Below are 12,655 nucleotides of genomic sequence, written 5' to 3'. Positions count from 1 at the left end.
AACAGCTCACTTGGTCTAGGGATGTTAACGAATGTACAGTGCAGTCGTGGTTCACGAAGTTTCACAAAGGAGATGAGAGCCTTGAAGACGAGGAGCACAGTGGCTGGCCACCAGAAGCTGACAACGACCAACTGAGAACAATCACCGAAGCTGATCCTCTTACAACTACATGAGAAGCTGCCAAAGAACTCAGTGGCGACCATTCTAGGGTTGTTCAGCACTCGAAGCAAATTGGAAAGGCGAAAAAACTTGGTAAGTGGGTGCCTTATGAGCTGACTGAAAATCAAAATCATCATTCTGGGAATTCCCTGGTGGTCCAGTGGCTAAGACTCTGAGCTCCCAGTGCAGGGGGCCCAGGTTCGATCCCTGGTCAGAGAGCTAGATCCCACATGCTACAACTAAGACCCAGAGCAGCCAAATAAATAAATAAAAATTTAAAAAAAAGTTTTAAAAAAAAATCATCATTCTACACAACAACAGACCATTTCCCGGTCAGACTGTGATATGTGACAAAAGGTAGATTTTATATGACAACCAGCAGTGACCAGCTCAGTGGCTGGGCCAAGAAGCTCCAAAGCAATTCCCAAAGCCAAACTCACACCAAGAAAGGTCATGGTGACTGTTCTGTCATCTGCTGCCCGTCTGATCCACTACAGCTTTCCAAATCCTGGCTAAACCACTACATCTGAGAAGTATGCTCAGCAAATGGGTGAGATGCAGCAGAAACTGCAATGCCTGCAGCTGCTACTGGCCAACAGAAAGGGCCCAATTCTCCACGACAAGCCCTCATCTGTCATACAACCGATGCTGCGAAAGTGGAAGGAACTGGGCTGTGAAGTTTTGCCTCATCTGCCATTTTCACCAGACCTCTTACCAACCAACTACGTCTTCTTCAAGCATCCTGGTAACTTTTTGCAGGGAAAACACTTCCACAACCAAGAGGAAGCAGAAAATGCTTTCCAAGAGTTCATCAAATCCCGAAGAACGGATTTTTGCACTACAGGAATAAACAAACTTATTTCTCGCTGGCAAACATGTATTGATTGTAACGGTTCCTATTTCGACTAATAAAGCTGTGTTTCATAATGATTTAAAATTCACAGTCTGAAACTGCAATCATGTTTGCACCAATCTAGTAACTTTCAGCTTCCCAAGTGGATCCGTGGTTAAGAGTCTGCCTTGCAATGCAGGGGACACTGGTTTGATCCCTGGCCCAGGAAGATCCCACCTGCCGTGGGGCAACTAGGTCCATGCACAACTACTGAGCCCTTGAGCCTAGAGCCTGTGCTCTACGGAGAAGCCACCGCAGTGAGGCGTCTGCAGCACCCCAACCAGAGAGCGGCCCCCACGCGCCCCAACCAGAGAAAGCCTGAGCTCAGCAGCAAAGGCCCAGCACAGCCAAAAATAAGTAAAAATACTTTTTTAAAGGGAAGTAACTGATGGTGAAGATTCACTCTTATGAAATTTATTCAAAACAGTTAAAAGATACACTGAGGCGTGTTAAAAATTTTAAGAGTTTATTAGAGCAAAAACTGATCACAATCAGGCAGTCAGGCAGTCCAAACCGCAGACACAAAGGAGCATGGGGAGCTGCTCAAACAGAAGGCTTCAACAGGCAGGAAGGAGCAGGCGTGAGCAAGGGGCTGAGGCCGAAAGGGCACGCGACAAGCGGGAATGGGAGGGGACCTGACGAAGTGTACGACTCAGCCAGTCTGCTGGGCCCTGGAGACTAACTCAGTCCTGTAGACCAACCCTGCTCCAAGTGAAGTGAGATGCCTGCTGCCCCTGAAGTGGGCCGAAAGGGCCCATCACGCCATCCTGACCCAGAGCCTCAACAGGCTCTCTGCAGAAACGGACAGGCTGAATCTAAAATCCCCAGGGAATGCCAACATGTAGGACAGTGCCCTTCTGCACAAGAAGGACTCACTGGGGGCTGTCGCCTCGACTCTCTGACCCGCCACGAGGGCATCAGGAAGAGACTCTGTGGTGTGGCTACGAGACAGACACGTGCATCCGTGGAGCAGAACAGAGAGCTTAGGAGCAGATCCACAGGCACAGGCCAACTGGCTTTCAAAGAGGTGAAAAGGTCACTCACTGGACAAAGGACAGTCTGTCTTTTCAATAAACGGTGCTGGGACAGCTGGACGCCCTCTGCCCCTGGTCAACCTATACCTTGCATCATCCGTAAAAATGAAATAGATCATAAATACAAAACTTCAAGCTGTAAAATTTCTATTATAGAAGAAAACAGGAAAAAACGCTTATGACCTTGAGTTTGGCAGACTTCTTAAACGTGTCACCGAAAGTATTGCCCATGAAAGAAAAACTGGTACACTGAACATCATCAAAATCAAGAATTTCTGTCACTCAAAAGGCACTGCTAAAAACAGTGAGAACACAAGCCGCAGTCTGAGCAGACACCCAAAACACACCTCGTGGAGGACCTGCACTAACAACGTGAGAGCAATGCTCCAGATGAACAGAAAGAAAGCAAACGATGGGGGCTATGACCCACAGACAGGAGCAGGCGCTCTCACCAAGACCAAGTGACGCCAGCGAGTGCTGGTCATCAGAGCAAGGACCGCTGAGACCACAGGAGCTGCACAGCTCACACCACCACGAGCAGCGGCAAGACCAACCATCCAGGGGCTGCGAGCTTCTGGGGCAGGTGGAGCCTCACACGTGCTGGTGGGCACACAGGCAGTGCAGCCACTGGAGGAGGGCCTGGCAGTGTCTCTGGATGCCCAGTGTACACCCGCCACTGTTCACAGCTGTGGCACTGCCAGGCGCTTACCCAAGAGAAGGGAAAATGCCTGTCCACACAGACCCTCAGGCATGATGCTCACAGCAGCTCCGTCTGTGACGGCCACGATCAGCAAACAAGCCAGCGTCCAACCACAGGTGCCTGGATTAGTGAGCTAGGGTGTGATCTTATAAGGGAATATTACTCATAAAAAGGGATGAATTCATGCAAAAGTAAGGCTAAATCTCCAGATAATTAGCTGAGTGAAAGATGCCAGGCAAAAAGAGAGTAGGTCCTGTACGTTTCCAATTAACGTAAATTCTATGAAATGAAAACGAGCCTCTGGAGACTGGGCACTGGGGCACAGACAAGGCACGACAGGGCAGCAGGAAACTCCTGCGGAGCCAGGCCCACCGGGGTCTTCACTGCGAGATGGATCCGACAGGTGTGCAAACGTCAAAGTCAGGAAACTGTACACTTCAAACAGGAAAAGCATTTTATGACCACTGTATCTCAGGAAACCTACTTTTTTAAGGAGGAAAAATGCTTGCAAAGGAGCGTAAGGGGGGACCATCTGTGCATCAGGAGGCCTGGCCTCCTGGTTCTGTCTCACCTGCTGCACTGCTGTGTCGTCCATTCTCATTTTTCAAAACAAGTAGGAAATACAGATTTTCTCAAGTGTGAAATGATCTGATTTTGAGTAACTTAATTTGTTGCTGTTGTTCAGTCGCTAAGTGATGTCCAACTCCTTGAAAACCCATGGACTGCAGCATGCCAGGCTTCCCTGTCCTAAAATCTGTTACTGTTTCCACTGTTTCCCCATCAATCTGGCATGAAGTGATGGGACCGGATGCCATGATCATCGTTTTCTGAATGTGAGATTGAAGCCAACTTTTTCACTCTCCTCTTTCACTTTCATCAAGAGGCTCTTCAGTTCCTCTTTGCTTTCTGCCGTAAGGGTAGCGTGATCTGCGTATCTGATATTATTGATATTTCTCCTGGCAATCTTGATTCCAGATTGTGCTTCATCCAGTCCAGCGTTTCTCATGATGTACTCAGCATATAAATTAAATAAGCAGGGTGACAAGATTCAGCTTTGACGTACTCCCTTTTCCTATTTGTAACCAGTCTGTGAGGAACTCCGCCCATGGCAAAGGTCATGAGGAAGGAGGCTTCAGCATACGCAAAGGCGGGATCGAGCCTCAGGAAACCCCGTTCCCGAGCATCTACCCCCGAAACCAGACTGCCTACTTTACTTATGCTCTCACCTACTCCTCTGACTTTACGGGCCCATCACCATTTCTCTTGGAGAAGGAGTTACCTTGCAGCTCCAGTTAATAAAAATTCCTGGGCATGACAAGAGTGTTTCAACTTACAAACTCCTCTGAAGTTTCTCTAGCCTGCCTGAGCGGGTTCGTCCGGCCGCATGTGATTGTTTACGGCCTCCCAACCATGAGAGGCACGAGATGCTTTAAACTTTCTATATACAGACTCTTTTGAAAAGTTAGAAAATTATTAGTATACTATAGTGGGTTGATTAGGAATTATATTGGTGAAGGGTTTTTCATTTACTGTGCCAATAATTACTGCTAATTCCTGCCCTGGGTGTGACAAGGGTGTCTCAGGTCAAACCTCTCTGCTGGCAAACTAGCTTGTGTGACAGGATTATCTATACTCCTGCCAAGCACATGATTGTTTACTACCTCTCAACCATAATCAGCACAGAGTTTGGAGTATTTTTAAAGTCTTAATTAGCATAGGGCTTTTCTCATTGTTGAATCAATGATTGCCGTCAGGCCTCCATATCGTTAACCACCTGGGAATATATTAATCAATGTATTTGGAATATAGAAAAGGAAATAAAGTAGTTTTTGATGTTAGCAATACTAGACTTTTTGAGTTAATGGATTTTCTCTTTTGTTATAGATCACTGTACTTTATTATAAATCACTGTGTCCTTGCTGTGTAAAAATGTAACTTTATCACTATCTTAAGATTAAATAGATCTTAAGGGGAATACTGGTGAAGGGTTTTCATTTGTTGAGCCAATATTTGCTGCTAAATCTCCATATTCCTTGCCCTTATAATGAATATAACTAGCATATAGGAGAAATAAGTATTAACCTTTAAGATTAATCATGTTAAACTTTAGACTGAGTAAATTCCTTTCTTGATTGTAACCCACTACACCCTCACCCTATAGGAATGCAACTTTACTTGGAGGGTAGCGCTTGGTTTAACTAAAAATCACCCCTGGAAAAAATAAGTTTTCTGGTTGACTGACCGTTATCAGAAAGGGCCATAAAATGTCAGCAGGCCATGGCCAGAAGATGATGTAAAACCCATAAGACCTTTGTATAATTTTATATGAATCACCTGATTGTGACAAGGGTCAGGTCTGCTGACCCCCACGTGACTCTGTAGTCATCCCTATGTATAACAAAAAGTATATAAGCAAACCTGAAAAATAAAGAAATGGGATCAGTTTCTGCAAAGACTGATTCTCCCGTGTCGTTCTTTCCCCTTCTGGCTGAATTCCCATCTGGTACAATGGCACCCCACTCCAGTACTCTTGCCTGGAAAATCCCATGGATGCAGGAGCCTGGTGGGCTGCGGTCCATGGGGTCGCTAAGAGTCGGACACAACTGAGCGACTTCACTTTCACTTTTCACTTTCATACATTGGAGAAGGAAATGGCAACCCACTCCAGTGTTCTCGCCTGGAGAATGCCAGGGACGGGGGAGCCTGGTGGGCTGCCGTCTATGGGGTCACACGGAGTCGGACACGACTGAAGTGACTCAGCAGCAGCAGCACATGGGTACTCACCAATCCTGCTAATTCTGCCTGGGCTTCTAAGATCGGACCAGGGAGGCCTCAGTGCCTCCTCTCCTTCGGGAGAAAGGAAAGACGCCTGTGGCCTACGTAGGTGGTGACTGGTATTCCACGTAAATCAAGTTATTCAGCCTCTTTTTCTCCACTAATATTTCCTACTACACTATCCGCTTCTAATCTCTCCCTATATCTGTAATTAAATACGTTTTTTCCTAGGACGCCTACTCTGTCTCCCCTTCGAATGACCCTGGATCCCCTGGGGCTGGACCCCGGCAGTTCCATGTCCAGTTCTAACTGTTGCTTCCTGACCTGCATTCAGATTTCTTAGGAGACAGGAAAGGTGGTCTGATATTCCCATCTCTTTCAGAATTTTCCACAGTTTGTTGCAATCCACACAGTCAAAGGCTTTCGAGTAGTAAATAAAGCAGAAGTAGATGCTTTTCTGGAACTCACTTGCTTTTTCCATAATCCAACGGATATCGGGAATTTGATCTCTGGTTCCTCTGCCTTTTCTAAATTCAGCTTGAATATCTGGAATTTCTCAGTTCATGTACCATTGAAACCTCACTTGGAGAATTTTGAGCATTTCTTTGCTTGCACGTGAGATGAGTGCAATTGTGCAATAGTTACAACATTCTTTGGCATTGCCTTTCTTTGGGATTGGAATGAAAACTGACCTCTTCCAGTCCTGTGGCCACTGCTGGGTTTTCCAAATTTGCTGGCATATTGAGTGCAGCACTTTTACAGCATCATCTTTTAGGATCTGAAATAGCTCAACTGGAATTCTATCACCTCCACTAGCTTTGTTCGTAGTGATGCTTCCTAAGGCCCATCACATTCCAGGATGTCTGGCTCTAGGTGAGTGATCACGCCATCGTAGTTACCTGGGTCATGAAGATCTTTTTTGCATAGTTCTTGGGTGTATTCTTGCCACCTCTTCTTAATATCTTCTGCTTCTGTTAGGTCCCTACCATTTCTGTCCTTTATTGAGCCCATCTTTGCATGAAATGTTCCCTTGGTATCTCTAATTTTCTTGAAGAGATCTCTAGTCTTTCCCATTCTATTGTTTTCCTGTATTTCTGTGCAGTAATCACTGAGGAAGGCTTTCTTATCTCTCCTTGCTATTCTTTGGAACTCTGCATTCAAATGGCTATACCTTTCCTTTTCTCTTTTGCCTTTAGCTTCTCTTCTTTTCACAGCTGTTTGTAAGGCCTCCTCAGACAACCACTTTGCCTTTCTGCATTTCTTTTTCTTGGGGATGGTCTTGATCCCTGCCTCCTGTACAACGTCATGAACCTCCATCCCTAGTTCTTCAGGCACTCTATTAGATCTAATTCCTTGAATGTATTTCTCACCTCCAGTGTATAATCATAAGGGAATTGATTTAGGTCATACCTGAATGTTCTAGTGGTTTCCCCTACTTTCCTCAATTTCAGTCTGAAGTCAGCAATAAGGAATTCATGATCTGAGCCACAGTCAGCTCCGGTCTTGTTTTTGCTGACTATACAGAGTTTCTCCATCTTTGGCTGCAAAGAATATAATCAATCTGATTTCGGTATTGATCATCTGGTGATGTCCATGCGTAGAGTCTTCTCTTGTGTTACTGAAAAAGGGTGTTTGCTATGACCAGTGCATTCTCTTGGCAAAACTCTGTTAGCCTTTGCCCTGCTTCATTTTGTACTCCAAGGCCAAACTTGCCTGTTACTCCAAGTATCTCTTGACTTCCTACTTTTGCATTCCAGTCCCCTATGATGAAAAGCACGTTTTCTGGGGGGTGTTAGTCCTAGAAAGTCTTGTAGGTCTTCATAGAACTGTTCAACTTCAGCTTCTTCAGCATTAGTGGTTGGGGCATAGACTTGGATTACTGTGATACTGAATGATTTGCCTTGGAAATGAACACAGATCCTTCTGTTGTTTTTGAGATTGCACCCAAGTACTGCATTTCAGACTCTCTTGTTGACTATGAGGGCTACTCCATTTCTTCTAAGGGATTCTTGCCCACGGTAGTAGATATAATGGTCATCTGAATTAAATTAGCCCATTCCAGTCCTTTTCAGTTCACTGATTCCTAAAATGTCAATGTTCACTTTTGCCATCTCCTGTTTGACCACTTCCAATTTCCCTTGATTCATGGATCTAACATTCCAGGTTCCTAAGCAATACTGTTCTTTAGAGCATCAGACTTTACTTCCATCACCAGTCACATCCCAAACTGGGCTTTGTTTTTGCTCTGGCTGCATCTCTTCATTCTTTCTGGACCTTACCTGCCTCCTGAGAAACCTGCATGTAGGTTAAGAAGCAACAGTTAGAACTGGACATGGAACAACAGACTGGTTCAAAATAGGGAAAGGAGTACGTCAAGGCTGTATATTATCACTTTGCTTGTTTAACTTACCTGCAGAGTACATCATGAGAAACGCTGGGCTCGATGAAACCCAAGCTGGAATCAAGATTGCTGGGAGAAATATCAATAACCTCAGATATACAGATGACACACCCTTATGGCAGAAAGCAAAGAGGAACTGAAGAGCCTCTTGATGAAAGTGAAAGAGAGTGAAGAAGTTGGCTTAAAACTCAGCATTCAGAAAACTAAGATCACGGCATCACTTCATGGCAAATAGATGGTGAAACAATGCAAACAGTGACAGACTTTATTTTGGGGGGCTCAAAAATCACTACAGATGGTGATTGCAGCCATGAAATTAAAAGATGCTTACTCCTGGAAGGAGAGTTAAGACCAACATAGACAGCATATTAAAAAGCAGAGATGCTAACTCTGCCGACAAGTCCATCTAGTCAAAGCTATGGTTTTTCCAGTGGTCATGTATGGATGTGAGAGTTGGACTATAAAGAAAGCTGAGCACCAAAGAATTAATGCTTTTGAACTGTGTGTTGGAGAAGATTCTTGAGAGTCTCTTGGACTGCAAGGAGATCAAACCAGTGAATCCCAAAGGAAATCAGTCCTGAATATTCATTGGAAGGACTGATGTTGAAGCAGAAGCTCCAGTACTTTGGCCACCTGATGCGAAGAACTGACTCACTGGAAAAGAGCCTGATGCTGGGAAAGATTGAAGGCAGGAGGAGAAGGGGATGACAGAGGATGAGATGGTTGGATGGCATCACTGACTCCATGGACATGAGTTTGAGCAAGCTCTGGGAGTTGGTGATGGACAGGGAGGCCTGGCGTGCTGCGGTCCATGGGGTCGCAAAGAGTCAGACACGAATGAGCGACTGAGCCGAACTCAACTTGCCATGAAGTGATGGGACAGGATGCCACAATCTTAGTTTTTTAAATGTTGAGTTTTAAGCCAGTTTTTTCACTCTCCTCATTCACACTCATCAAGAGGCTCTTTAGTTCCTCTTTATTCTCGGCCATCAGAGTGCTATCATCTGCATATCTAGGCTGTTGGTATCTCTGCAGGCAATCTTGATTCCAGCTTGTGCTTCTTCCAGTTCTGCATTTCGCATGACGTACTCTTTATACACGTTAGACAAGCAGGGTGACAATATATAGCCTTCACGTACTCCTTTCTCAATTTTGAACTAGTCCATTGTTTCATGTCTGGTTCTAACTGTTGCTTTTTGACCTGCACAGAGGTTTTTCAGGAGACAGGTAAGGTGGTCTGGTATTCCTGTCTCTTTGGGAATATTCCAGTTTGTTATAATCCACAGAGTCAAAGGTTTTAGTGTAGTCAAAGAAACAGATGTTTTTCTTCAACTCCCTTGCTTTCTCCAGGATCCAACAAATATCTGCAATTTGATCTCTGTTTCCTTTGCCTCTCTGAAACCCAGCTTGTACATCTTGGAAGTTGTCGGTTCATGTACTGCTGAAGCCTAGATTGAAGGATTTTGTGAAATGAGTGCAACTGTACAGTAGTTTAAACATTCTTTGATATTGCTCTTCTTTGGGGCAGTAACGTAATGTAAACCATCAAAAAATTATTTGGGAGGAAAAAAACAGAAATAAACCAAAAGAAAATAGATAAAAGAATAAAAAAGGGAGAAAAAAGAACAACAAAAAAAAAGGAAACAAAAACTTATCCGGCGCGAGCAGAACCTCTGTGCGGAGAAGTGCCCCCAGGCTTTCTCACTCACTTATGGTGGCCGCCCAGCCCACTTCGCGCCCCACCTGGACGATCCTGAGTCAAGAAGCTGCCCAGGGTCCTGAGCCTCTTCCTGCTCCCTCTCTTTCCTGGGCTCAGATCCGACAGCACTCCCACCCACCCTCCCGTCTGTGTCCGCCAGTCGGCTTCCTCCTACACCAGCTGCAGCTATGTTGCCTCTGCCCCCCAGCCTGCCCCTCACTCAGATCCACATCCTCTCCTTCCTCTGTGAGCATCCCACCTCCTGTGTCAGAGCAACAAGCCCTCAGATACCCCCATTCACCAGCATTCCGCCCGCTGTACCAGCTCGGCACCAAGGAGGATGTGCCCCTGCCCCAGGGACCATGGCCTCCAGACCGCGTCCAAAGCCGCGTCCCCAGGAGTCTCTCGTGCTCCTGGTCAGCACACAAGCAAGGGAGGACCCTGCGCCTCGGGCGCCTCCTCGCTCACCGGCCTGTCTGTCCTGTCTGTTCCGCTTTCGTAGGCAAGCACCCCTCAAGAGGCCGACTCCACAGCTGCACCACCCGTTCAGCCTCAAGACGTTTCCCTCTGGCTGCATTCCAAACACCAAGAGCTCTTCCATCAGATGTGAAAAGCATGCGAGCGTGCTCAGCCGCACAGCCTTGTCTGACTCTGTGACCCCGTGGACTGCAGCCTGCCAGGCTTCTCTGTCCATGAAATCTCCCAGGCAACAATACTGGAGTGGGTTTCCATTCCCTTCTCCAGGGGATCTTCCCGACCCAAAGATCGAACCTACATCTTCTCCATTTGCGGGCAGACTCTTTACAACTGAGCCACCAGGGAAGACCAGACATGAGAAGCACTCGTGTACAAAAGCTCGGGTACATTCCACTATAAAAGCTACCACCTCTTACTACTCAAAAGACACTTAAAGAGGTGAGAAATCAAGTAACAAACTCACAGAAGTTATCCGTAATGCATGAATCTAAGAAGGTCTGTACAAAAAATACAGAGAGAACTCCTACAAACAATAGAAATCAAATTACTCAATAAAAGACATGAGCAAGCGTTTAACAGATGGAAGAACCTTATGGCCAACAAATAGGGAGATCCCTAACCTCAGACATCATCAGAGAAACATACCTCACGACCATAGAGGAAACAGCAGACACCTACAAGGCTGGCACCAATTCAGATGTTTCCCAAAACCAGGTTTCAGGAGGGTGAGCTTGGGGGTCGCTTCTCCCAGCACGTGTAGCACTGGAACATGAACAGCCCCCAACTGCGACCCCCATCCTAAGTGCGCAGCCAAGGAAACCTGGGGGAGTGTGTGTGCATGAGGAGAGAGTGGGCATCCACAGCAGCGCAGCTGGCACACAGACGGGGCAGAGCACACGGGGGCACGAGCATGCCAAAAACCTGGCGTGTGAAGCTCACGTTAGTGCACACACAGCTCCAGAGGCCACAGGCTGCGAGTGCAGAGCAGCTACAGGCAACACACACACTTTCCTGTGCGCGTGTGCGTGCGCGTGTGCACAGATACAGACTATTCTTTTAGAAAGCGAAGAGAAACACAAAATCCCAGCTAACAGTGGGGGCTTGGTGGAGGAAGGGAAGAGGTGGCTTGTGACACGTTGATGAGGGGTGAGAGGGAGCAGCGGCGGTGGTGACCGAGAGTGCGGATTCTCCCTTCAGGTCCAAGAAGGAACGGATGTGCAAATGTTTGCAGCTCGGTCTGTTACAAACGTGCACTGACCAAGCTGTGACCATACAGATGGGCGGGAGCACCACCTGCAGCACGCATACCGCACTGAGGCGTCAAGGGGTCGAGCGAAGGGGAGAAGCGCCCCGCCCAGCAGGGAGAGTCCCTGAAGCATTACCTGTTGTATGTAAATTCCACATCCATAGGTTCAGAGTTATACGCTTGTTCAAATTCTGGATTAAGTTTAAGAGTTACATCTTCTTCATGTATCTAAAAAGAAAAATATTTTACTTCTCATCTTTATGTTTGCTTTAGACAATCCTCTACTCATAGTCACAACTCATCATCAAAATCCATCCTGTAGATCAGAGCTAAAATCTGGTATCTGAAATGTGTGCAAAAATATTGGAAAGCCTGCTTCAGCATGCTGCCGCCCCCCCAGCCGCACTAGCACAGCTGCCACCTCCTCCCCCTCCGCACTCTCCTCGGGGCTCAGACAGCGCATGCTGGGGGCAGGCTGCCACCTCCAAAGCAGACAGTGGGTGACCACTAACAGCAGGGTGTGCTGACCACAAAAATGCCTCATGGACAACATTCCAAAACCCCCTTCCAGCAGGACAAGGAACCATTCAGGGACCATCAGCCAAAGCTAAATCCTACATAACAATCCGAGATGAGCAGGATGGAAAATCCCGAGCTGAGGAGGAGCTGAGAGGACAGGAGCAGCGGGCAGTGGGGTCTCTCCCAAGAGCTGGGGGCTGTGACATGAGGCCAACTCTGCCCCTGCTATTGGCAGAAGCAAACGCAGGCACAGGTCCCTAGTTTCCCCACAGGTTAAGACAAATGAAAATAAATCTGTAACCAAAGACCACCAAGCAGACAAGGAATCAAGCCACAAACAGCGAGGGTCGACCTGCACAGTCATCAACAGATCAAGGCCCCCAGGGCATCATGCACTGATGCTGCCGTTCACGCAAACTTCAAAGCCATGAACAAACCTGGGAGACCAAGGCAAGCAAGCGCAGGAGAGCACGAGGGGACACAACAGGGCGGGCTTCCAGAGCTAGAGTCAGGGAGAAGGCGGAAGTGCTCCGCGTGCTCCCCCGGACGGGCAGGCCCTCTTGAGGCGGCAGCCAGGGGAGGCCAGTGCCAGCGCAGTCCAAGGAGGTTCCCAGAAGCACCATGCCACCTGCCACACCATCTGGGGGCCCTCGAGGGCCTCGGTGCCTTCAAGGTACCCAGGCCATGGTGCCAGCCAAGGAGTTCCAGAGAACTGAGCGAAGCAATGGACTGAGACCCAAGACAGCCCTAGCT

At 47.2% G+C, this 12,655-nt stretch overlaps 1 protein-coding gene across 1 annotated transcript in view; it reads right to left on the bottom strand.

Moving 5' to 3' along the window:
• The window catches only part of MOV10L1 (Mov10 RISC complex RNA helicase like 1), a 61,743-nt gene that overhangs the window by 15,726 nt on the left and 33,362 nt on the right, over nucleotides 1-12,655 (bottom strand). Inside the window, exon 13 of the mRNA XM_018049080.1 lies at nucleotides 11,520-11,611. Coding sequence (XP_017904569.1) covers nucleotides 11,520-11,611 — 92 coding nt within the window. The remainder of the gene's footprint in view (nucleotides 1-11,519; nucleotides 11,612-12,655) is intronic.

This window comes from Capra hircus, chromosome 5 (genome assembly GCF_001704415.2).
Source record: "Capra hircus breed San Clemente chromosome 5, ASM170441v1, whole genome shotgun sequence".
Taxonomy (NCBI): domain Eukaryota; kingdom Metazoa; phylum Chordata; class Mammalia; order Artiodactyla; family Bovidae; genus Capra; species Capra hircus.
This window is presented reverse-complemented; position numbering and strand designations above follow the sequence as displayed.